The sequence below is a fragment of the Budorcas taxicolor genome, chromosome 5 (genome assembly GCF_023091745.1).
Source record: "Budorcas taxicolor isolate Tak-1 chromosome 5, Takin1.1, whole genome shotgun sequence".
NCBI classification, from domain to species: domain Eukaryota; kingdom Metazoa; phylum Chordata; class Mammalia; order Artiodactyla; family Bovidae; genus Budorcas; species Budorcas taxicolor.
Genome location: NC_068914.1, coordinates 160500943 through 160525558, shown reverse-complemented (window position 1 = coordinate 160525558; position 24616 = coordinate 160500943). Strand labels below are relative to the sequence as shown.

At 61.3% G+C, this 24616-nt stretch overlaps 2 protein-coding genes across 2 annotated transcripts in view; one reads left to right on the top strand and one right to left on the bottom strand.

Annotated features, from left to right (window-relative positions):
* CERK (ceramide kinase) overlaps positions 1-13680 on the top strand; it is a 35730-nt gene extending 22050 nt beyond the window's left edge. The window contains exons 5-13 of the mRNA XM_052640244.1: positions 633-696; positions 2402-2547; positions 4655-4729; positions 5432-5584; positions 7138-7243; positions 7805-7881; positions 8566-8771; positions 9487-9698; positions 11723-13680. Coding sequence (XP_052496204.1) covers positions 633-696; positions 2402-2547; positions 4655-4729; positions 5432-5584; positions 7138-7243; positions 7805-7881; positions 8566-8771; positions 9487-9698; positions 11723-11795 — 1112 coding nt within the window. The 3' untranslated portion in view covers positions 11796-13680. The remainder of the gene's footprint in view (positions 1-632; positions 697-2401; positions 2548-4654; positions 4730-5431; positions 5585-7137; positions 7244-7804; positions 7882-8565; positions 8772-9486; positions 9699-11722) is intronic.
* A 3005-nt stretch (positions 13681-16685) lies between these two features.
* The window catches only part of GRAMD4 (GRAM domain containing 4), a 67693-nt gene continuing 59762 nt past the window's right edge, over positions 16686-24616 (bottom strand). Inside the window, exons 11-19 of the mRNA XM_052639995.1 lie at positions 24458-24529; positions 24150-24193; positions 23970-24079; positions 22138-22292; positions 20423-20567; positions 19775-19868; positions 19053-19137; positions 18714-18782; positions 16686-18588 (exon numbers count right to left, since the gene is read on the bottom strand). Of these exons, the coding sequence (XP_052495955.1) occupies positions 18484-18588; positions 18714-18782; positions 19053-19137; positions 19775-19868; positions 20423-20567; positions 22138-22292; positions 23970-24079; positions 24150-24193; positions 24458-24529 (879 nt within the window). The 3' untranslated portion in view covers positions 16686-18483. The remainder of the gene's footprint in view (positions 18589-18713; positions 18783-19052; positions 19138-19774; positions 19869-20422; positions 20568-22137; positions 22293-23969; positions 24080-24149; positions 24194-24457; positions 24530-24616) is intronic.

Genomic DNA, 24616 nt, shown 5'->3' with positions numbered 1-24616 from the left:
GTCAGCTGGGCAGAGAGGGAGGTGCGCGGATGCCTGCTGCCTCATTTTAATAAAAGCAAAACACTGGGAACCGCGGGTGCCCCAAACAAGAACCGTGGATAACATTGTGCTGAATCTGAAGGAATGGTTTGTAGTTCTTTAAAAAGGTCTTTACAAGGAAGTTTTAATGATAAAAAGAGGGTTGTGATAAGATGCTGAGGGAGAAAGGACGCAAAATTGTGTGCACAAGAGAGTTTTAGAAGTTATACTGAGTACACAGACTATGGATTGATGGACATTTTCCTTTTTTACATTTGGTATTGTGAAATTTACAAAGTCCTTTGGCTAACTAAGGGAAAACTATGAAATAGAAGATGAAACCGCTTCCTCCCAAAATTGTTATTTGTTGGCAATTAAGTGCTGATAATGGGATCTTACCTGCGGAGTGTATTCTGGGAGGCCGTGCTCCCCTAGGTCGGCTCCATCCCTCTCCGTGAAGGGGATTCTGGGAAGACTAAGGAGGATTCCTTATAGCCAACCCGCCCCAGGATTTTATAGGCCCTCAGTTTAAAGTGGTTTAACCCGCCCTCACTTTAAAGCGGATTCTCAGGCTTGAGAGTAAACGCTACAAGCTGGTGTTGTTTCTCCCACAGTAACTGAACGTGCCAATCATGCCAAGGAGAGTCTGTATGAGCTTGACATCGACAAGTACGACGGGTGAGCGAGGGTCCCCACCCGCCGCCTTCCATCCGTCCTCACCGGCCCTGCTCCCGCCCTCCCTCCGGAAGTACACCTGCTTCTCCTGCAAGCCGGGCAAAGCAGGAGCGTGTGGAGGACCCTGCGGTCCTCTGCTCCTCAGAGGACCGCCGTGGAAGTTTGGTTTCCCTTCTCAGTCTTACCGCCTCATACAGAAATCTTTTCATTTGAAGGTGATCAGCTCTTGTCCCTAAATATGTGTGTGTATGCCCTAAAGTCGAGGAGATCCTTCAGAGCTAAGGTGCGGGCATCCCTGCCCAGGAGATGGGCCCCAACACAGACACCATCACCCGTGTGCTGTCCTGACCCAGGTTCTGCCCGCGCCCTGTTAGTTCCCTAAAGCAGAAGAGCCCTGGGGCAGGCGTGGCCTTCAGACGCAGGGCGGTGCCTCTGGCCTCCTGTAGCCCCGCGCAGGTCTTCGGCCTTCCTGGCGGGCCCGACTGCGGAGGACCGGCCGGTGGCTGCTGCCCGCCCCTTGGTCTGGGGTCCGAGGCTTCCTCTCGGTCGGGAGCCGGCTGCATGTCTCTGGCTGCGATGGCGCGGGGGTGCAGGGCTGGTCCCTGTGCCCCGCGGCAGGAGGGGCCGGCCCCGGCCGGAGTCTGGGTCTCTGCTGTCCCTGTGCGCTGGCCAGCTCCTGCAGACCGGCCTCCTCTGCCTCGGGCACAGCTGTCCCCATGCCCGGCACCGGGCTGGCTTGTGGCCGGGGCCTGGTGGATGAGCAGAGAGTGGGAAAAGGTGGTGAGGAGACGGAAAGCTCACACGCGGTGTCCCTCTGGGCTTGGGAGTTTTGGTTCAGACCCACATGGTGAATAGCACGGAGGTGGGATTGGACCCAGGAGGCCACCAGGGCTTATGGGTCCTGGGCAGGAGCAGCTGGACGCTGGCAGAGGGCACGGGACAAGGGGATGCCTTCCAGGATGTCTGGGGGAGAATCAGCTAGTCCCCGTGACCAGGTCCTCACCAAGCGTCACCCAGCAGGTTTCGAAGCCTGTGTAGGCAGCCAGGGGCACGTCAGCTGAGCTGGGGACGCCCGTCCGGTCACGTGAAGGCTCAGGGCCCGGGCGGCCAGCATCTGTCTGACCCTCGCCCCTGTCTCTCCAGCTGTGTGACCAGGGACGCCAGCACCGTCTCTGCTGGCGCTTGGCGTCCTGAGTGTCACTGCTCGCAAAGGCTCTCGGGGCCCCAGTGGGCAAATGTGGCCGTGGGGACGTCAGGTAGCTTGAGGGTCAGCAGATCCAGGGTCATACGCGGGAGTGGGCCGTGGTGCGGGAGGGGCCGAGAGAGAGCCTTGTGTCACCTGCCATAGGGTCCAAGTTCCTGGGGACCTTGGTCAGGGGCTGGCAGGGGAAGAGGGGCCTGTGTGGGTCTTGCCTGCTTACCTTTCAGCAGCCGTGCTGGAGGGCAGGGGCGTCCTCAGGCCTGGTCCCAGCCCCGCCTTCACTTGGTCCCCGAGGCCTCTCAGAGCCCGGCCTGTGGCTACAGCGGGCTCTGAAGGCTCCCCTCCTTAGACACAGAGGGTCTGACACCCTCTGGCGGGAGCAGGAGCAAAGTGGGTGGGTGGGGGGCGGCCAGCCCAGCAGCACAGGCAGGCGGGAAGGGCCTGCCTGGACCCTCGGGGAGCTGGGAGCCGCCGTGGGTGCTGAGTCTGCCCCTGTTCCTCCGGCAGCATCGTGTGTGTGGGCGGAGATGGCATGTTCAGTGAGGTCCTGCACGGCCTGGTAGGCAGGACGCAGAGGGACGCCGGTGTGGACCAGAACCAGCCCCGGGCCACGCTGGTGCCCAGCCCACTGCGCATCGGCATCATCCCCGCGGGTACGTGGGCCCGACGTCGGGCTCTGCCCACTGGGGGCTGGGGTGGGCGGGGTCTGTCCACTGGGGGCTGGGGTGGGCGGGGTCTGTCCACTGGGCAGGGGCTTGGCGTCCAGGTCTGTCCACTGGGGGCACCTGGGTGTCGGCATCTGTCCACTATGAAGGGGCCAGACGTCAGGATCTGTCCACTGGGCAGGGCCAGGTGTCCGGGTGTCAGGGTCTGTCCACCAGGTGCAGGCCGGATGGGTTGCCCGTGGCTTTGCCTTCAGGTCCATTTCAGGCGTGCTCTTCTCTCCACGCACCTGGTGTGGGCCCACAGCTGCGTGCGGGAAGGGGTCCTGCCCTCCTCCCTGGGCACCAGGTTCCCACCAGGTGGTGGTGGTGGTCTGTGCTCTCAGAGAGCCGGCTGTTGGTGGTGGGTGGGCAGTGGGGGCCCGGAGCACAGTGGAGGAGACGGGGAGCCCGGAGAGCAGGCGGCCTGGAAGAAGTCCTGGTGCCTGGAGCCGGGGCTGGGTGTCAGGGCGGGGGCCCTCGGGGTGTAAGGTGGCTGGCTTGTCCCGAGTTGGCTGGCTCAGCGTGTTCCATGACTCAAGGAAGCACGTCATTCTTTCAAGGAACCCACTGTAGTCAGGGGGTAGGAGGTGAGGCAGGGGCTTTGCATACATCTAACCGGGAGGGGACGCCCTCCCTGCCCTTGTCTGAGCCGCAGCCGGGGGGACCCTGGTGGGTCAGGCTCGGGTGTGAATGGTGCTGTCACTCCATTTTCTAGCTGAAGATGCTGGTGAGGTTGCACAGTCAGTCGGAGGGCACGTTTGTATGTCATGAGTTTATATGTTACCAGCCATAAGAAGACATCAGTTAGCTTAGCTTAACTGTGAACACTTGAAGAGTCTTTACTCTCATCGCAAACTGGACCAGGTTCTGTTGCTCTGAGAGATGACCAAGGCTGCCTGGGGCCCAGCACATCTTTTCGCAACCGTGAACCTGCAGCTCCATCCCACGTTACGTAGGCTGCGGGGCGTGTAGCGTGCTCTGGGGCCTGTGGACACAGTGTCTGGACCCTGCCTGCGGCCGGCGCCGCGTGCCTGTTAGCACGGTGGTGATCGTGATGGATCTCGGCCAGTGCTGGCCGTGTGTCTGTGCAATATTTATTGTGCAATTCTAGGCCCCGTCAGTTTACTTTGGGGAAGTCTAGACTGGGGTTTTCAGCGGTTCTGCAGACGTGTTAAATTTCAGTTTCAGCCCCGTCCCCAGCCTACTGAGTCAGGACCTCGGGGTGGGGCAGGGTGCAGGAGTCTGCTATAAATAAGCACCTGGGAGAGTCTCTGCCCACTCAGGTGGTGACCCAGTTAGAACCAGGACAGCCTAAGGAGGACCCGTAGTATCACTGATCCAGACCCTAGCTGGGTGCTCTGAAGTTGCCTGCCCTTCACAGACGACCCGGGACTGGGCTGGGCTGGGGCTCCGGGTCTCTCACGACCCACGGGTCCGCTGTGCCGCTTCTGTGACCCTCACAAGCTGTCCTGTGTGCACTTCCCCTTGAGCCCCTTGGGGCTGGTGGTCTGGAGCCCCAGGGCTGCTGCCCATCTTTATAGCAGCCGGGCACTGGACAAGTCCTGCCCCCACCCACCCGAGATCCACCCCCCACGCCCCACACAGGGCCCAGAAGAGGTCTCTGAAAGCTCTGTGAGGAGCTCTTTGATAGTAATCAAGGTCAGTCTCAGCATTCGTGATGACTCAACCTCAGTGCTACGGTCTGATGCAAAGAGCCAACTCACTGGAAAAGACCCTGATGCTGGCAAAGATTGAGGGCAGGAGGAGAAGGGCAACACAGAGGATGAGATGGTTGGATGGCATCACCGACTCGATGGACATGAGTCTGGGAGATGGTGATGGACAGGGAGGCCTGGCGTGCTGCAGTCCAAGGGGTCGTGAAGAGCTGGACACGACTGAGCGACTGAACAAGCAGTAACGACCTCGGGAGCTGATTTCGTAGGCTAGACTGCATTCACGCCGGCCTCGCTCCCAGTCCTTGGAAGAGAAAGAAGTGCTTACTGCTCCCCTGCTCGGAAACACCTTAGCATCTCAAGTTCGTGCTCCCCTGTCTTAGGGTCGACAGACTGCGTGTGCTACTCGACCGTGGGCACAAACGACGCGGAGACCTCGGCCCTGCACATCATCGTGGGTAGGCGCCCCGTCACTGCTGCGCTCGGCTCGCGGGGCCCCAGCGCTCCAGGCGCACGCGAGCGTCCGTCTGTCTTGCTGCACTGGTGCCCCGGCCCATCCCCCTGCGGGGCCCTCTCTGCCACCCTCCCCTGCCGCCCTCCAGCTTGGGTGACCTTGAGAAACACAAGCACTGCTCAGACCCTCCAGGGCCCTCACCCAGCTTTGGGGCGCCTGGCACCCATGCCCCGGCTGGCGCTCCCCGCACCGCCTGCACTGGCCAGGCGCGCCCCGCCCGTCTGGAGCCCTGCTCTCAGCCCTCTTCCCTGCTCAGGACTCGGCCCCTTATCATCCTGGGGGGACAGACCCCCTCAGCTCTAGACGGCGCGTCCCCGGGGCAGGAGGCCCTGCATCGCTTGCCACTGCTCGGTGCTGTCCAGGCGCCTGCAGGGCCCCCACGTGGCTCCCTGCCCTGTCCTCGTCCCCGAGGGCAGTGCTGCACTCCGAGTCCCCGCAGTCACAGAAGGGCCCTGTTTACAGGCGGGGCCTTCGTGACTTACGGCTGAGAAGCCGGGCGCCTCGTCCTCCGCAAGACCACTGTCCGCTCAGCGTTTAGCGAGCTTCCTGGCCCTGTCGCTATCCCCTCCCCACAGAGCAGCTTTCCAGCCCCTTTCGGTTCCAGGGGCCAGGGCGGGGGCGGCTCCCACGTGGCCTCTCTCTGCAGGGGACTCGCTGTCCATGGACGTGTCGGCCGTGCACCACAACAGCACGCTCCTGCGGTATTCAGTGTCCCTGCTGGGCTACGGCTTCTACGGGGACATCATCAAGGACAGCGAGAAGAAGCGGTGGATGGGCCTCGCCAGATACGACTTCTCAGGTAGCCCGGCTCCCGCCCTTCCCTCACCCCCAGCCTCCGCGCTCTCCCTGGGGCGCGGGCCCCCAGGTGCAGGGCCGAGGATGAAGGCCGACTGACCCCAGGTCGGACGAGCCAGTGAGGGTCTGCGCTTTCAGGCCGTGTGCAGCACCAGCTTTCGGCGTTCAAACGCAGAGTGAAGTGAAAGGCTCTCAGTCGTGTCCGACTCTTTGTGACACCACGGACTGTACGGTCCATGGAATTCTCCAGGCCGGAATACTGGAGTGGGGAGCCTCTCCCTTCTCCAGGGGATCTTCCCAACCCAGGGATGGAACCCAGGCCTCTCGCCCTGCAGGCAGATTCTTTCCCAGCAGAGCCACCAGGGCAGCCCCAATGCGGGAGGGGGCTTGACAGGATGAAGGGCTCAGAGTCTGACACTCCTGTGGCTGAGGTGAATGCTCTGGCTGTATCCACTTACTCATCTTTATTTTTTGGCTGCACCACGTGGCTTTCGGGATCTTAGTTCCCCGACTCCTCAGGCCCTGGGCAGTGGATGTGCAGCGTTCTAGCCGCCGGGCCACCAGGGAAGCCGCTCCTTTTTGGCTGTGTTTAATGTGTCATGTCTCTGCTCACTCCCCTTAGGGTTCACCTTTGGGTAAAATTTACAGGCACACCTTGGAGACATGTAGGGCTCAGTTCCAGACCACTTTGAGAAAGCAAATGTCAGGATAAAATAAAGCAGGCCCCGTGAGCTTTTTGCTCTTACTGTGCTCACGAAGCTATGTGTACACAAGTGCACCGTGTGCAGCAGGGTTATAACTGAAAAAGGCGCGCACCTTAATCCGAACGTTCTTCATGGTTAAAAACCGCTAACCGCCCTCTGAGCCTTCCATGAGTCGTAACCCTTGTGGGGTACAGGGTCTTGCCTCCGTGATGCTGCTGACAGATCGGGGTGGGGGGTGCTGAAGGCGGGGTGTTGCAATTTCTTAAAATAAGACAACAGTGAAGTTGGCCGCATCGATCGACTCTTCCAGGAACGATGTCTCCGTGGCCTGCAGTGAAATTTGATAGCACTTAACCCACAGCAGACCCTCTTTCACAGCTGGAGTCAGCCCTCTCGGGCCCGCCTCTGCTTCTCAGCTCCGTCTACATCCTCGGCTTCACTTCAGCCATCTCTGCGGCATCCTCCCCAGGGCTAGGTTCCGTCCAAGAAGCCGCTCTCTTTACCTATCCACGAGGAGCGGCCCCTCCTCAGTCAGCGTTCTGTCATGAGAGGCAGCCCCAGAGACCCCAGAGTTGAGGACGACAGGCCCAAGCCTGGGGGTGCACCCCGGGCTTCACAGGCGGAACCCAAGGCCATGAGGGGTGCCTGGTGGCCGAGACGCCCCCTCTGCCAACGGGGAAGGCGGCCCTGGCGGCCGGGAGCCTGCAGCGCCCCGAGACCGTGGCAGCGGCTCAGCGCGAGGCCGGAGGGGCCCTGTCCTTCTGCGGACGCTCTGTCCCTGGTGTCCCTGGCGACCCGCCAGCCCTTCCACGAAGCTGACGGGCGTCTCCTCTCCCTCTCGTTCCGTCCTCAGGGTTGAAGACCTTCTTCTCTCATCACTGCTACGAAGGCACAGTGTCCTTCCTGCCAGCTCAGCACACAGTGGGCTCCCCAAGGGACCGGAAACCCTGCCGGGCGGGGTGAGCGCATCTCACGTGTGTGTTTCTGTTCAGATGATGACATGGAAGCAAGACCATCTCGGGCTGTGAGTGGGGCGGTCCTTGCAGTGTAAGATGAGGGAGCTGTTTCATCATGTCCAGCAGCCAGGGTCCCCCAAACCCTGAAGGGGTCCCCTACACCCTGAGCTGTGAGCCGTGACTCGCTTGTCACCCACCGGACCAAACGGCTGCCGTGTTACCTGTCGTGCAAAGGGAACACGGGCTCAGGAGGGTCCACAGCGGGCGCTGCAGCTGGTTTCTGCTCCCGCCGGTGCCCCCCCAACTGCAGGCCAAACTCACCCCTCCCCGGAGCCGACACAGGGCCCCCAAGGGATGCCCCTGGCTTTTGGTAACTTCCGTAAGTTTCCGAGAAGGATATGTTGCCCGTGTAATTTCTAAGAGTGGATCTGATTTTGAGAGCTCAAATTATCGTGCAAGGGAAATATTTCCAAGTGACGCCTCTGAGGCTGCCCTCCTGCTGCGCGGGAGGGGCTGACGGGCCCTGCTGTGCGCGGCACTGACCAGGCGCTGTTGCTGCTACAGGTGTCCCGTGTGCAGACAGAGCAGGCAGCGGCTGGAGGAGGAGCAGCAGCGGTCGCGGTACGGCCTGGACGGCACGGGTAAGCTGTCCGGGCCCGGCGGCCCCTCCCCCCTCTGCGGGGCACCCGCTCCTCGGCTCCTCCAGGCCAGGCGCCCTTGGCCTTTGCCGGACCTTGGGGAAGAGCAGATTTTGTGGAAGGGCCCCTCTCGCCGTGTCCCTCTGAGTTACCCTGCGCCTGTCCAGAACGCTCTGGAACTGGGGGTTCAGCGAGTGGCCTCACTGAGGCCTTAGATGAAAGTCATGGGCTATTTGAGGATGCCGAAATTTGTTTCATGTCATTTCCATACATCACACAATACTTTCCTCATTTTTTTTTTCCTGCATCCATTTAAAAATGTAAAACTCAGCCTTAACAGGCCACACACACTCAGGTGGCAGGCCAGATCTGGCGACCCCTGCCCTCGATGGTGGTCCCAGAGCCCCCCACCCCAACCCTGGGGAGGACTGCCTCTCGAGAGGTGACTGCGGGCGGGCTGTCTCTGTGCTGATGCCGAGGGGTAGGGAGCCCACCCCCGCCTGCTGGGTCCCAATTTAACATGGCGTGAGACAGTTGGATGGCACCACCGGCTCGATGGACGTGAGTTTGAGCAAGCTCTGGGAGTTGGTGATGGACTGGGAGGCCTAGCATGCTGCGCGGTCCATGGGGTCGCAAAGAGTCAGACACGACTGAGCAGCTGAACTGTGATGCTTCCTCCTGCTTCAGAGGAGGTGGAGGAGTGGAAGGTCCTCTGCGGGCAGTTCCTGGCCATCAACGCCGCCAACATGTCCTGCGCTTGTCCCCGGAGCCCCCAGGGCCTCTCCCCGGCCGCCCACCTCGGGGACGGCTCCTCCGACCTCATCCTCATCCGGAAGTGCTCCCGGTTCAACTTCCTGCGCTTTCTGGTCAGGCACACCAACCAGGGCGATCAGGTAAGGGTCATTCGGCCTCCACGCCACCTGCGCCAGCACGTCCTCCGCCTGGGCGGCCCCGTGGGGGATCGCTGTGCGTGCGAGGCAGACTCCTCTGCCTGCCTTTCGCCCACTGTGAACTCTCAGTCACGCTTCCTCCTTATAAAGCCTCGCTTATGAAGCCTTGACTCTGGGCGCCAGGCGACGCGAGTGTCTCCGTGCGCTCCCCTGTGTTTCTCTTCCTGTTTGCAGACAGGACAGGCTGATGCAGTGCGGTTTTCTGTTGCCCTCGCAGGCCACTTACAGCACGGTCTTCGGGCTCCCGGGAAGGGGTTCTGCTGAGGCCCTTAGTCACTGCCGTGCGTGTAGTGACGCGGGGTTGGGGGGGATCCCGAGTCTAACGCTATCCAGACAGTTGGAACTCTTGATCCGTCTCGGATTGTAGTACAGTTCATGGCTGTTCAGTTTTTTCTAAGATCTGGTGCAATGGTGTTTTCACGTAGCTTTTTAAGTACCGCTTGTTAAAAAGGTAAAGAATGGTACAAGTCGCTGCTCGGGAACGACGGGATTCTTCAACAAGTGTCACGCAGCGTGGATGAGACCGGTTTTAAGCGTGGTGGTGACCATTTCTCGTGTCCCCACGTTGTGGGGGGCCCGCTGGGAGGCCCCCGACGGTGGTCATGCCCCCAGCACAGCGCCGCTGAGCGTGCGTTCCCGTCTGGCTGTCTCTCGCTAGTTCGACTTCACCTTCGTGGAAGTCTATCGCGTCAAGAAGTTCCAGTTTGTGTCGAAGCCCGCGGAAGACGAGGACAGCAGTGTGCTGGGCCGCGGGAAGAAGCGGCTGGGACAGCTGTGCAGCGAGCACCCTACCTCCTGTTGCTGCCGCGCCTCCAGCAGCAGCTGGAACTGCGACGGGGAGGTGCTCAGCAGCCCAGCCATCGAGGTCAGGTGAGCAGACGCGGCACCCCCCGCCTGGCGTGTGGCAGCCCGCCGTGAACCCACGGGCGTGCCCCGGGGGGTCTGGGAGCCTGGCACCCTACAGCCTGGCGTGTGAGAGCCCGCCGTGAATGCACGGGCGTGCCCGGGAGACGCCCTTGTGCCAGTGTTGGGAGGACGCTGGGGGTGGGAGCCCCTCGTCTCACTTTCTCTGCCATGCCCTGCACTGTTGTTCCCTTTCGTCTCCTAACGACTTAAACTAACAAACTCCCTTTGTGGGCGCTTTCGGAGCCCTGGGTCCACTGACACCACCAGGACGTGCTCCAGTCCGAGGAGCCCACGGCTGAGCTAAGACCCAGGTGCCAGGCCTGCCCCTCCAGCCCCAAATCCGTTAGGCCTGTTGTTTGGACTTGGGGATCTGCAGTCTGGTTGTATGTGTTACAGAACCGGGTGAGATGTTATGTGTTACAGAACCAGGTGAGATGTTAAGCGCCAAGAAAGGTTTTTTCCCCATGGAAGGACACAGTCAAACGCGTTCTTTTTTTTAAAACGATGGGCTGTTGATGGAGGTGTGGGTGTAAGCATGCTAAGTTGCTTTAGTTGTGTCTGACTTTTTGTGACCCCATGGACTCTGGCCTGCCAGGCTCCTCTGTCCATGGGGGAGTCTCCAGGCAAGAATATTAGAGTGGGTTGCGATTTCCTCCTCCAGGGGATCCTTCCCACCAAGGGATCGAACCTGTATCTCTTAAGTCTCCTGCATTGGCAGGCAGGTTCTTTACCATTAGCACCACCTGGGAAGCCCCTAAGAGATTGAGGGGAACTGTTTAATTCTAGGAGGATTCTTTCTATCCTGTTACAAACGTCTAGGATCTTGAGAGAAAAGTGAAAGCGAAAGTGTTAGTCGTTTAGTCGTGTCCGACTCTTGGTGACACCTTGGACTGTAGCCCGCCAGGCTCCTCTGTCCATGGCATTTCCCAGGCAAGAACACTGGAGTGGGTTGCCATTTCCTTCTCCAGGGGATCTTCCCGGAAGAACTTGGGTCTCCTGCACTGCAGGCAGACTTAAGCAAACCAAACTGGACCCTCGTTGACCATAGTGAGTGGGTTACGTGAGGAAGGTGCCCACGAGCGGGCACGAGCCCCGCCCCTGCAGCCCGGAAGGACAGCTGGGGGCACAGCTTCTGCGTTTGGGCATGCTGCGCGTCCTCGCCTATAACCCCACTGTAGATGGCTTCTCAGGCAACCAGCCACTGACCCCAGCCGGGCCTCTCTACCCTTGGCGTCCAAGCAAAGCCACGGGCAGGAGCAGGCTCTCCAGCCTCCCCGAGCCCCGGCCTGCTCATCCCTGCTCTTGCAGCCGGGGTGCAGCCAGTGTGGCAGTGACCTCACACCTTGCATCTCAGGGAAGGAGGGCTCCAAGGTCCCAAGAAAACCCGTCCCGAGGTCCTGTGTGCAGGGCTCCGCCTTCGGTAGGCTCCTTTCACAGGTTCAGGAAATGCAAGTATTTTTAATGCCGGCTTAGGAACAGTCGACAGTTAGGAAAGGTTCTCTCGCGAAATAGAGCCTGTGCATCTTGACAGAGATTATGGTGCCTGGAGCAGCGCGTCACTTCGGGGGGTTTCATGACGCAGCATCTCTGAGGCGCCTGTGATGTCATTCATAACGTGGGGAGGAGGCCCTGCCGGGGTGGGGGTGGGCCCAGGAGCCCCTGCAGACCTCCAAGCCCCAGGCTCACATGCTGTGCTTGCGGTGGAAGGTGGGGCCCCTCACCTCCCGCACTGCATCTCCTGGCGCTCAGAGTGCTCCTCGTGGGACCCACCCTGTGGCCCCGTCGGCTGGGTTCTGATGAGCGGACCCGGGGGTGGGGGGCTGGCCCGTGGGGCTGTCCCTCTGCTCACCGGTGGGTCTGCGCAGTCCTGGGTTTCCGCTTGGCCGTCACCGCCCTCTCTCAGGGCTGTCAGCACATTTCCCGGAGCCCCTGACCCACCCCCCTCGGGCCCGGGGTCGGGGTCTCAGTGTGGCCCTCTGTCTCCGCAGGGTCCACTGCCAGCTGGTCCGGCTCTTCGCACGAGGAATCGAAGAAAGCCCCAAGCAGGAGTCCCGCGGCTGAGCGCCGGCCGTGGGAACCGTGTCTTAGACAATGACGACAGACCAATTATGTTGTGATACATTCAAATTTAGAAATTTATTTTTGATAGTTGAATATTGATTTTAGAAAAAATAACGTTTTTGTCAGCAATTTTCGTGGACGAATTTGGTATTTTTGGTTCTGTGTGCGTCTGTGGGCTGCATCTCATCTGTCTCAGCCCCTGCAGGTGGCCCATGCCAGCTGGGGAGCCAGCCCCTTAGATTGCAGCCGCGCTGATGGCCCGCCCGTGGCTCTAACGCAGCAACTCAGGGGCGGCACGCCCATGGGGCCCCTGGGCTGCTCGGCAGGACCTGCCCTGCGGCGCTGGCGGTCAGCGCCTGCTGAGTAGCGGTTTGCTTTGTAGCACTTGCCTCTTCCCTCGCAATTAGAGCAGCGCGTCTGGACGCTTGCTGTCTCCCGCATCTACAAGGCAACGATGTCCTAGTCTGCCTGGGGCATCTACAAGGCAACATCCTCGTCCGCCTCCGGGGCAGCCTGGTCCAGCGAGCAGGAGGGACTCCGCAGGTTGCACTCCCGTCACAGCAGCGCTTCTAGACAACCCGGCGGGAGGACAGGTCAGGCGGCTCGGAAACCGGCCGCTCGTGGTGCCCTGGCGAGTGTCTCAGCGCTTAGACGCCCCGAGCGCTCTCCCCACGGCGGGGGCTGTCGTGCCTGGGCTTGGTGGCCCGGGCTCGGTGAGGAGACGGGAAGCAGCCCATGAACTTCAGACCAAGAGCCCCACTGTCCCGGGGTGCCCTTCCCGCAGCCCCGAGTCTGTACACGTGATCCAGGTCCATGCCTTTGTTGTCTACACACTTCCTTCCATGTATTTATCGCAAGGTTCGTCCTGTAAACCGGAAGAGCATGAACAGTGTCCTCGCTGGCCGTGTTTTCATTTGTGCGCTGTGCAAGTGCGGGCCCCACCCCGGGCCGGGGGGCGCCTGGCCCGGCCCGGTTTCGTGCCTGTGCTTCTCTGCGTGGACAGCGCGTCTGCAGCAGCTTTATCTGAGACCTAAGAGGGTGCCGCCCCCACCTGGGCTTGCGAAAAGGGAGCTCGACTGTTACAGGAGGCGGTCTGAGGGCCGCCGGCCACCATACAGGGTCCGGCGGTCACCCTCGCGTCTAACAGATGTCCTTCATTCTCAGAACTCGTACGTGTGGCACGTCCTGTCTCACTCTCACCCAGGGCAGCTTCGACGGGTTTTTTCAGGAGACCGTGTTCCTAAAGGGTCCCCAAGAGGGTCTCCACAGTCTTGATCGTCCCTGGGAAATGTCAATCACTAGTCTGCCCCCAAACCCACTGCTGTTTCTAGAAAAAGAGTCTAGGCCAAGAGTAAGCATGTTCTGTTCAAGAAGGAGCCCCCCACCCCACCCCTGTAACGCCACGTGGCTCCCCAGTGGCCTTGGCCATGTTCACCAACCGCTTGCTGACCTTCAAAACCGCAGATTCTGGAACTGTCCCTGGGGGTCCTGTGACTGCCTGAGCCCCCACCCCCACCCCCACCCCAGGAGCTGCGGACGACCCCACCCCGGGACCAGAGGACCCTTCCGACCTTCCCACGAGCCAGGACTCTGGTGGCGCGACCACAGCCTAAACTCCAGGATTTTAAGGAAAAATCGGAACTGATGGCTGGACAGGGAGGCCCCGGGGTTGCTGAGAAGCGCTGGCCCGCTTGTGGCCCTGTGCTCGGTGGTGCCGCGGTTCCCCTCTTCCTGGTCATGCAGAGGCCAGGGCGGCCGGGGTGCCAGGCCCTCGGCGCCAGCTGACTCTGCCCTCACGGCGGCCCCGCGGAACTGGGGTGGCAACGGAAAGTGGCTTAACTTCCTTTCTAACCTTGCTGGCTTCAAGGTTAGAAAACAGTGAATTTGCTCCGATATGTTTGAGAAAACAAATAAAAGTTGTTACTTGGGGCAGAATGTGGCCTTTTCTTTTCTCTTACAAATTCCTGTTGTCTCTCAAAGCAGAGTATTTTTTTTTTTGTGAAAACACAAACAATTTAAAGAAAATGAGCAAGGGTGAGCCTACCGCCCATGCCAAGGAATTGATCTTCACCCCCAGGCTCCTCCCCGTGTGCCCTTGGGGACCGAGCCTCCCCTGCCCCCACAGAGGAGGGAACTATGGTTTTAAAGCTGGAGCGAATCGCGTGCTTCACCCTCGTGAGGGGATCAGAACACAGCTCCCCACGTGGTCCACTTGGGCATGAGGGGGTTCTGAGCAGATGACAGTGAGGCGGCAGCTGATGCAGACAGAGCTGCCTGCCCCTCCCATGTCTGCCTGGAGGGACACGCCTTGCCGATTGTGAGGTGAGCCCCCCCGTCCTCGAGGGCTGCCCGTGTCCCTGGAGACAGAGTCAGCACCGAGCTGACAAACCAACCTGAGTAATAAAACCACCCTTCTGTTCCGTTAGCCAGCCCCTGTGGCTCAGCTGGTGAAGAATCTGTCCATAATGCAGGAGACCTGGGTTCAATCCCTGGGATGGGAAGATCCCCTGGAGAAGGGGAAGGCTCCCCACTCCAGTATTGTGACCCGGAGAATCCCAGGGACCGTATAGTCCATGGAGTCGCAAAGAGGCGGACACGACCAAGCAACTTCCAAGCAACTTTCACTTTGTTCCATTAGTTTCCCCCCAAATAAAATTCCTCAGTATGTTTACCCAAGAAGCCCAAGCTCCCTTTTCTTTATCTTGTCATTTCTTGACAAATTTATTGCCTTTTATTAAAACGGCATAAAAAACCCTGAGTCTGACCACCTCTTTGGGTCAGACTCTTTTTCTACAAAGGCCTCCAGGAACAAAAAAATACGTGAATATTAGCACTAAATAAAAACTCTGTGCCTTTTCTCCTAACTTGCCTTTTGTTGATTTAACTTGCAGACCCCAGGAACTTAAACCTAAGAGGGCAGAGAAAGGCTTCTTCCCTCCCCTATGTGTTCACATCCTCAGACAGTGTGTTCAGTCTTGCAGGGTTTGCTCCTTACATAAAGTGATCGCACAGTGTCATTTTCTGGAGCTTGTTTCATTTAGCAGGTGTTAAGACGTTTCAAAAGCAGAGACATTACTTTGCCGACTTAGGTCCGTCTAGTCAAGGCTATGGTTTTTCCTGTGGTCATGTATGGATCTGAGAGTTGGACTGTGAAGAAGGCTGAGTGCCGAAGAATTAATGCTTTTGAACTGTGGTGTTGGAGAAGACTCTTGAGAGTCCCTTGGACTGCAAAGAGATCCAACCAGTCCATTCTGAAGGAGATCAATCCTGGGATTTCTTTGGAGGGAATGATGCTAAAGCTGAAGCTCCAGTACTTTGGCCACCTCATGCGAAGAGTTGACTCATTGGAAAAGACTCTGATGCTGGGAGGGATTGGGGGCAGGAGGAGAAGGGGACGACAGAGGATGAGATGGCTGGATGGCATCACGGACTCGATGGATGTGAGTCTGAGTGAACTCCGGGAGTTGGTGATGGACAGGGAGGCCTGGAGTGCTGCGATTCATGGGGTAGCAAAGAGTCGGACACGAATGAGTGACTGAACTGAACTGACTGAACTGAAGACATTTTCATCACGAAATGAAATTTTCCAGTCTATTAACATTGCATATGTTTTCATTTGCGTCAGTCCTCATTCATGCCTTTTAATAGAGCTTTATAATTTTTCCACATCTCTCAATTTTATTCGGATTTGTTCTTAAAAACAGCGTTATTGTGAGGCTACTCTCCTTTAAGTACAAGCGCAGTTGTTTTTTATGAATGGGATTACATCCAGAAAGCTTGCCTCATTTATCTGCAGGCCTGGGGACTGTCTGTAGACACAGATACTGGAATGTCTGTCTTCCTTTACGACCTTGGTGGGATGCCAGCCCTTGACAGTGGAGGACGCTGGGTCCACAAGAGGAAGGGGCTGGGCTTCCTGTCCCAGTGGTTTTGGGGCAGATCTCAGCCAGCCAGACACTAGGGTCTCCCTCGGATCACGGACCACAGCTGCCGGTCCCCGACACCCCTGCAGTCTTCAGGGTCCCTCACATCTCACTCGAGTCTCTGTTTCAGCAAATAACTTTGGAATCAGCTCTGCCAACTGGTTACCGTGGGGAGAACCGGGCCAGACCCAGTTCTTGGTTCACCATGAGCGCCCCCTTTGGTCAGTGTGTGGCCTCCTTACTTACGTGTCCATCAGTCGTAAAATCCACTCCCCAAATGCCATGCTGTAAACAGCACCACCCGTGGAGAGAGCCCCAATTCAAGAACAAAAACGTTCATTTCATCTGCTCTGTGCTCCCGTCTCCCCCTTCTGTCCCCGAGACCCCCTGCCCTGCACCACATGGCCCCAGTGGTTGCAGAAGCCAGGCAGGTTCCTGCATCTGTGTCCAGTGTCAGCGAGTGGACCCGCAGAACCACACGTGCTACCGAGGACCCCTCTGGCCAGGGCCCCTCCGCCTCCCACCTCTCAGCCTCGGGGCAGGGGCTGCAAGCAGCACCCAGCCCCAGAGATGCCCACGGCCCCCCGGGAGGCCAGGCCTGAACTCCCCCCACCTCCAGGGTGTGTGCCAGCCCCTGGACACCCCTCCCCGCCGGCCACCACTCACCGCTGGCTTCCTTCTTCTGGAAGCCGGCCTCTGCCTCCCTGTTCCCAGCCTGTGCACAGCCCCCCTGCCCTGCCCCCACGGCTCACTCCTGGGGGACCCACCTCACCCCTCGACCTTGACGCCAAAACCCCACTGACCTCCAGCGCTGCTGGCCACGGGACCCTGCCAAGAAAGCCACCCCATACCCTCCCCTACTGTGAGCACAACACGTTCCAGGTTTATTTAAATAAAAATTTATAATTTATACAAGACTTTTTTCTTTAAACAAGGTTTTCTTTAAAAAAAAGAAATGTTACAGGAGAATTTTTTTTCAATTAGTTCTTCATACAGTACAATCCTTTTGTTGAACAAAAGTTACACTGGTAACGAGCATTTACAGAGTGAAAACAGACTCAAGCTTCAGACATAAAAAATGTTGACATTCATTCTAGTTCCGCGATTAGTCGCAGAAATTAAACGTCTGCCCAGATTTACACGATTCAGTAAAAACAACACAGGCTCTCACCGACAGGGCATCTCCCGGGCCTGCGCCCTTCCCGGTGGAGGCCCCGGGCTTCCAGACAGGGCCCGCCTCGGCTCCTGGCGGCCGCCCGCAGCACATGGTCAGTTTTCATCTCCCTTTCTCCTTGGAAGGGACTCAAACCGAGCCACGCGGCTGAAGACAGCAAGTCCGCTCCCCGCAGGGCCCCCGCCCCGGGCTTGGGGGCACACGCTGAGCACACAGTGGCCCCCGGCAACACCCCCAGGTGTCGCCCCCACAGTCGTCCTGGACCCAGTCCAGGGCCCACCTTGCCTGCCTCAGGCCCGGAGGGGGTCCCCACTGGCTGTGGACCCTCACCCAGCCCCTGAGACTCGGTCCACCTGCGCTGACCAGGGTCCAAAGCCCAGGCTGAGGGTAGGCTCCGCCTAAGTCTGTTCAAGATCGACCTGCAGAATCACAAGATCCCAGCGCCAGGGGGATGGGGAGCCAGGCTGGCCCCGCACGTACAGTCTGGACCAGGGCATGTGCTTTGGGAGCTGGTGGGGGAGGCTCCCTGTGGGGGCAGGGGACCCCTCTGGGGGTGTGACCTGAGCGAGGCCACCATGTCACTCACCCAACCAACAAATTAGGAGCAAAGGTAAAAATCACATCTGAAAAATGATACAAAAATAAGAAAAACAGCTTGCTCTCTGTAAAAAATATAATCTTCTGTTTCTTCAAAAAACAACAATCCCAGTGACACCCGGGGATGCGGGACAAGCTGAGGGCCGGTGGGGCCCGTGGTTGGAAGTGTGCTCAGCGGCTCGGCGTGTCCATCCCCGAGGCCTCGGGCCAGTCCTGACGCCTTGCCGGCTTCTGATGCCAGGCCTGCGAGGACCCCACTCCCCTCCGCCTGGGGGCGCCCGGGTGCGGGCCGGCCTCTGGGCTCTGCTCTGTGCTGCTGCCAACGCCAGGCAGGCTCAGCACCTCTCACAACCCGCCTTGGGGGGCCTGGGGCGCCCCCGTCCTTCCTGCTCCAGCCCAGGAGCCCCTCAGCCAGCTGGCCCTGCAGCCTGGGAGCCGGCACGAGCCCCGAAGCCCGGAGCCCTCCAAGCGGCTGTCGTCCTCGGCCTCTCCGCATCCCCCCGAGGCCGATGGCGGGCCCCCGAGTGGCTGGCCGGCATCGTGCTCCCAACACACGCGCACGGGGGCCTCTTTGAAGGGCCGGCCCGTTCACGGAGGCTGGCAGGGGCCCCCCTCACACGTCGCGGGCGTCCCTCTCCACGGGCAGGCCCTGCGTGCTCCTCCTATGGCTTTGGTGCAGAAGAGCCGCTGGCACCTGGGACCGGGCAGGGCGGTCTCTGCCCCGCGGGGACCGAGGGGGCCCGGCCGTGCCTGGCGGCAGGGCCCGTATGTCATCGTCCTTCCCGGTGGCCCCCGCATCCATGGGACGAGCCCTCGAGAGCCCCGACCCCTGCATGAAGGGGTCTACAAAACGCAGGGTCAACACAATGGAAATCACACATCCGGGGGGATTATTGCAAAAGATCATGAGGATGTCCGATTTTTTTTTCCCACTACCAAACTGTTAAGAGAAAAGAAAAAGAAAACCTCCCAGCGGCGTCCAGGGGAGTCAGCACTAGCTGTCGCTGCCGGCGGCGGCCGCGGACGTGATCTTCATGTACTGGCTGAAGATGGTCTCGAACGCCTCGTCTCTGTGTACCATGGCGCCGAACACCAGCGGCTGGCGGGAGGGAGCAAACAGGCGCAGGCGGGAGTCCACGCGGGCCAGGGCCAGCGGGACCAGGCCACGTGGGCAGACCCCACCCCCAGCCCGCCCCACCCCGGGGCCCCGGCCAGCACCTTTACCTTCTGCGTCGATGGCGTGGACACGGCAATCCCCATGCCCGACCCCGGCAGGACAGAGAGGACCTTGTACTGAAAGCAGACAGCAGGCGCGTCACCCTGGGGCTCTCCTGGGGTCAGCACCAGCCTCCCCGCACCCCAGGACCTTCTCCTCCATGGAGCCCCGGACGGCAAGAACCCCACGGGCCCGGGCCTCGCCAGCCAGAGAACGCGGGCGGATCGCGTGCTTGCGCAGACGCCGCCCAGGAGCACAGCCCGACAGTCCACACGGCCCCACGCTTCGCTCTGACCAACCCCGCTCCCAGGGTGGCCCCTCGCTCCTGAGATGGGCGCGGCACCCACCTTCTGGATGTCCGTGATGTCCACCAGTTTGATGACTTTGTTCCTCTTGGAAGAGCCAGACTTGGAGCTTTCAAAGCACAGGTAACTACGGGGGGGTCGGGGAGTGGACAGAGCCCGGCACGTGAACCAGGAGGCCCACGCCAGCAGCTGACCCACAGCCCGGACACGGGGCCCCCCTCACTGGCCGAGACACGCCGGCTTCCTACAAACGGTTTCGCTTTTACAGAGTCCTATGGCTTCTTGAGTCTGAAGCCCAGCGCTCCCACTGAACCCCACTCACGGTTCCGCAATGAGCCCCGCAGGGCGCCCTGCGGGAGACGTGTGCACCCGAGGCCCAGTGGGGTCTGCCGGGCCAGAAGCTCCAGCAAGCGGGAAGGGAGGGAGGCGTGATCCTCGGAGTGTGGGGGACGAGATGGTCAGGGGGCCCCCCAGGCTGAGACCAGGGCCTCCTCCCCACCCCCCATCCCCGCAGGGCAGCTGGGCCACCTTGTCCCAAAGGGAGATGAACAAGGAGCCTGCCGGCCCAGGCCAGGGAGGGGGTTCCTGCCAAATGACGAGCACGGCAGACCAGGGCACCCCGGGTTATGGCATGCCGGACTCCAGGGCCGGGGCCCAGTGGCTCTGGGCGGCTCTGGGCAGGTGCTGGACCGGGAGGATGCCTGCTCAGACCCCGGCCGCCCCCGGGGCCGTGCCCACCTGCGCCCCGCCCACGGCTCACTCACTTCTCCGTCACGTACAGGACCCCGTTTCTGATGTAGTCAGTCGGCATCTTCCGGTCCCGGTTTATCAAGCAGCACCGCCAGCCGTTCTCACACACTAACGGGGACAAAGTCGGACAGGACTTGGTCGAGACGTTCCCCCGGAGACGCGCGCCCGGGACTCACGCTGGGAGCGTCAAAGCTGGCTTCTCGGGAACGTCCGAGGCTCGTGCTCCACCATCAGAGAAACCCGCGGGGTTGGGGGCGGCGGGGGCTGATGCTGTGGGAAATGGGCGCCCCTTCCCAGTGAGTGGGCAGGGGCGTGAAGGCAAAGCCTGGTTTAAACGGGTCAAACTGGGCCACGGCTCTCAGAGCACACAGGTCAAGGTCCAGGTCAGGAGGAAGAAGGCTCGGGAGAAGCTCAAGGATGAAGCTTTGTAAAGGTCTTCCGCCAGCCGAGGTCACACACGACAGAGGCCACAACGTCTAAGCCGCCCTGCCCATGCCTGCTTGCCTTTCTGCTGCCAGACCGCCCGCCGCAGATGCGCCTGGCCGCTCCAACCTCTGGCCCAGGGGGCCCTCCCCCAGCCCCCACACCCATCCCTGCCTTTGGGTCCCAGCACCGGGGCGGGCGAGCTGCCGGGCCTGGCCACGGGCTCAGCACACACGTACCCGCCAGCGGACGCTCATTCTCCGTCAGGTTGAAGATCTCGTGGAAGTTGCCCTTCTTGGCGCCGTGCAGGCGGCCAGCGTCCTCGTCCCTGCTCAGGCCAGCAGGTGCGCTGGACACACAGCTCCGGGAGGAAGCCGTCTGCAGCTGCGGAGGCCCAGGCGCCGGTGAGCGCCACCCGCCGAGGTGGGGGTGCACACGGTCGTCCCCCACCCCGGGCCCAGCTGCACACGCGGACAAGGGGAGAGGCAGGCACACCCAGGCGTGGGTGCACCCCGCAGGAGGGCCCCTGGGGGACCCGGTCCTCCTTGCCCCATGAGCCCCCCACCCTGTGCAGGGCAGCCTGGCCGTGAGGGGCCCTTCTCACAACACCCCATCCCAGCCACTGAGCCAAGCCCGAGCCAGCTCGCGCGGTCAGTGCGGGGCTGGCCGGTGCTCAGCCCTGGGGCAGCTCACAGCCACGCTGTGGACACTAGGCCAGCCGAGACCCCGGCCACTGACTACTCAGACAGTCAACCACAGCCACACACAGCCCCCCACACCAGGCCGGCCGAAGCCCCAGCCACCGAGAGCAACATCAGTCAGTCAACCACAGCCACGCACGGCCCACCACCCGGGGCCGGCCGAAGCCCTGGCCACCGAGAGCAACATCAGTCAGTCAACCACAGCCATGCACGGCCCCAGGGCGGGAGGGGCGTCCACATGGGCGCTGCACCTTGTCGAGTCCCGACAGCCGGCCTTCTGGAAGGGACAATACACACGGGACCACGACAGAAGGAGGGGCAGGGGCCGCGTGACACAACGTCACGACCACCCGCTGAGTGAGCCGCGTGCTAAAACACACAGGCCATGGGACGCCCAGCAGGGTCACCCTCCATCCCGGGAAGCCCGCCTCCCAGCTCTCTGGTTAAGATGCTTAGGGAGCCTGCTTAAGGTGGGCCCTCACCCCTTGGGTCCACTTGGGTCTGTGTGACCAGAGCCCACCCACGGCTTCAGCGAGGTGTGTGCTGCACACCTGGCCTGTGAGTTCAGGCCCCCAACAAGCCTCGCGGTCCCAGAATCCAGGAAGCCTGGCCCGTGCTTGACCCAGAGCTTTCCTCCCACAGACAGAGACATCAAAGCATCACTGGACACCAAAACACAAGGCTGAAACCCGAGGTCACCTCTTCCAGGAAGCCCTCGTACACCTCCAGCGGAGCCCTGCTGAGCCCAGCACCTCCCCACTAGTCTGAGACACCAAGAAAGCCAGCAAGGCCAGCGTGCCCTCCACGTCCTGGCTCTGGACGCAGCACCCGACGCCCACACAACCTTCCACCAGCCTGTGCACACCGGATGTGCCGTCTCAGCCTCGCTGCCCGAGCCTCCGAGCCAGCGAGCAGGGACCAGGCCCTCCCGGGACTCCAGCTTCCAGCACCCTGAACCCTCCTGCCTGGGGCCTGGGGGCCCACCTGGCTGGGCAGGGCCTGCTCCCCAGCCAGTCTGGATGGGCAGGGGTCCTTCAGGTGGGTGGGGACCTCCGCCAACAGCCGTCCCCTGCCCAGGGCTGTCTGGCCCTGGGATAGTCACCCTGGACCTTTGGGACAGTGGAGCCGGTCACGGGGAATCTGCCCCATGGCTGTTTCATTTCCGGGTTCCCCGAGATCAGCGCCTCCCCGGGAGCGGGTGCGAGGCACAGCGGGGCGGGCAGGCAGGCCCCCCCAGCTGGCACACGGCCTACCCTGCGCGACACGGCGGTGCTGGAGCGCTCCTTGAGCTGGGGGTCCGTGGGGAGGCTCTTCCAAATGATGTACGGAGTGTCGTACTTGGCTCGCAGCCTCGGGCAGCGTTTGAAGATAAAATCGATAAGGAAAAACTTGATTCCGGCGTAGAGGCCTGGGGGTCAAATGAGGTCCCGTCTCAGCAAGACCCTGAGCCCCACCCGAGCGGCCAGCATGCAGTCCCTGCCCTGCCTGGGGGCCCCAGTGCTCCCTGGAGGGCCTCCCAGGGCCCAAATGCGGGACGGTGGCCCTGGGAGGGGGATACACAGGGCAGGGAAGGGACCCCAGCTGAGAGGGAGGCCTCTGCTGGGTACCGTTATCTCAAGCCTAGAGATGGCTCAGGCCAAACGATGAACTGTCCCTAAAAGGAGCCAACCAAACAGAACCATGAGTCACCGTCCTCCGAGGGAACGTGAGCAGGACTTTGGGGGACCCCTCCCCAGCCTGCCTGCCCCCACTCACGCGCCAAGGACGGGCCCAGCGCCAGCTCCAGGCAGGGCACGCCTGGGCCAGGAGAGCCCAGCCTGCGGCCGGGCCTGGGGGGTCGCACCTGGGGAGGGGGTGTGACTTCCCGGGGTGGGGGTGCGGGCCTGGGCTAAGCGGGTGGGTCACTTCAGGACCCTGACCTCGGCTCTGGGGCAGTCTCTCCATACCTGTGCCCCCCTCCCTCTCCAGCTACAACCCCCACACCGGGCGCTCAGCATCTGCACCCACCAGGAACTTCAGGGACAATCCCAACCATCAATACCCCCAGCCCACAGCTCCACACCCGACTCAGCCCATCACGCCAGGACCCACAGGCCTCCGCATTCCCCACCAAGCCCCCTCCCAGCCTCCGAGGGGCCTCTCTGGGTACCGCTGTGGCCCTGCCAGGCCACTGCCCGGTCCCCCCTCATCTCCCATCTCCCTGCCACCCTAGACTCCAAGCGCAGCCTTGTTCTCTTGGGAACTCAACCTACAACCATGCGGTTTGAAATGCGGGCAGGGGCCAGTCCTGCACTCTGCACACCTCCCCACCCAGGATTAAACGCTAATGCCCCCCACCACTGCCCCTCCCACCTCCCTGGAGGTACTGAACAGCCCACCTGGCCCCTCAGGGAGAAACTGACCCCTGCTCCACCCCAGCCCACCCTCGCAAACCCTGACAGCTATGCTTTGCAAACCCGCCTAGACCTGAGCACACCCCAGACTCACTTCACCCCAGCCCAGGGACGTCCTTGACGCACCCAAAACACACCTCATTACTGCGCCCCCTCCAGCCCCAGCTCAAGTCCCTACACCCGACCCAGGACCTGAGGCTGCCTGTCCACAGCCCCACCCCTACGCCGGCTCCCACCCGAGTCTCGCCTGCCCCCATCACACTCCTGTACCCTTTGACCTGTCACCCTGACCCTGGGAGCCCAGGAGCGCTCACAGAGAACCATGGCAGACACCCAAGTCCCACGGGCCTGGGGTCCACCAGCCTTGCCTGCCCGGGCAGCAGAGGACGGGCTGGATTCGAGAAACCGAAATCTCATCTCTCTAGGTTGGATGGACTCCCTGTCTCCCGAATGCAAAGGTTCTGATGGAAAGCCACTGGGGGGAGGGGTGGAGGGAGGCGAGGGCGTGAGCTGCCCACCCGAGGGCCGCGGGGGGGTCGGGGGTGGGGGGCGCGTCCTAGGGGCACAGGTGGGGGTCGGGGGGATCACGTCCTGGGGGCGCACGTGGGGGTCGGGGGGTGGGGGGCACGTCCTGGGGCGCAGGGCCCCGGCTCCCGCACGGGTCAGAGGGCCGGATGCCAGCAGCTCCTTACCCAGGGCCAGCCCCACCAGGCGGAAGGGGAAGAAGCAGGAGGCGAGGAAGGCGGCCCACAGCGCCACGTACAGCTTCTGGGTGGTCTCGGGCTGGACCCACATGAACAGGCTGCAGGGAGAGGGCAGGCTCAGAGCAGGCGGGCGGACCCTGGTGGGGCGGGCCCTGGGGCACGACTTACTTCTTGATCTTTTCCAGGATGTCTGCCATCTTGCCGAAGAGGTTCTGTGTGAAAACGGAGCTGCAGTCAAGCAGAGACGCCGGGGCCGCACGGCGACGCTGCAGACGGCCAGAGGCCCCACGGGGCCCCACGCTCCTGCCCAGCTGTGCCCAGGCCCAGGCCCGGCGACGAGGAACACCCCGCTCAAGACAGGGACCAGGCTCCATACCCTCCCAGGAGCTCGCCCGGGGCGCCGGTCAGGAGGGGCTCCTCCCACTGGGGCGCTGGAGTTCCGGGGGCCCCCCACCCCCAAGTCCAGCAGCATGTACCTGGGCTTTCTGGGCGACGTCCAGCACGAGCTGGAACTTCTCAGACACAGTCAGGTCTTCCTTCGGAGGCTCCTTCAGTCAAAGGAGAAAGAGAATTTCCACTGAAATTTAACAGTTCAGAGAAGTTACCGACGTTAAACAGGACGAGGCCTCCCAGCC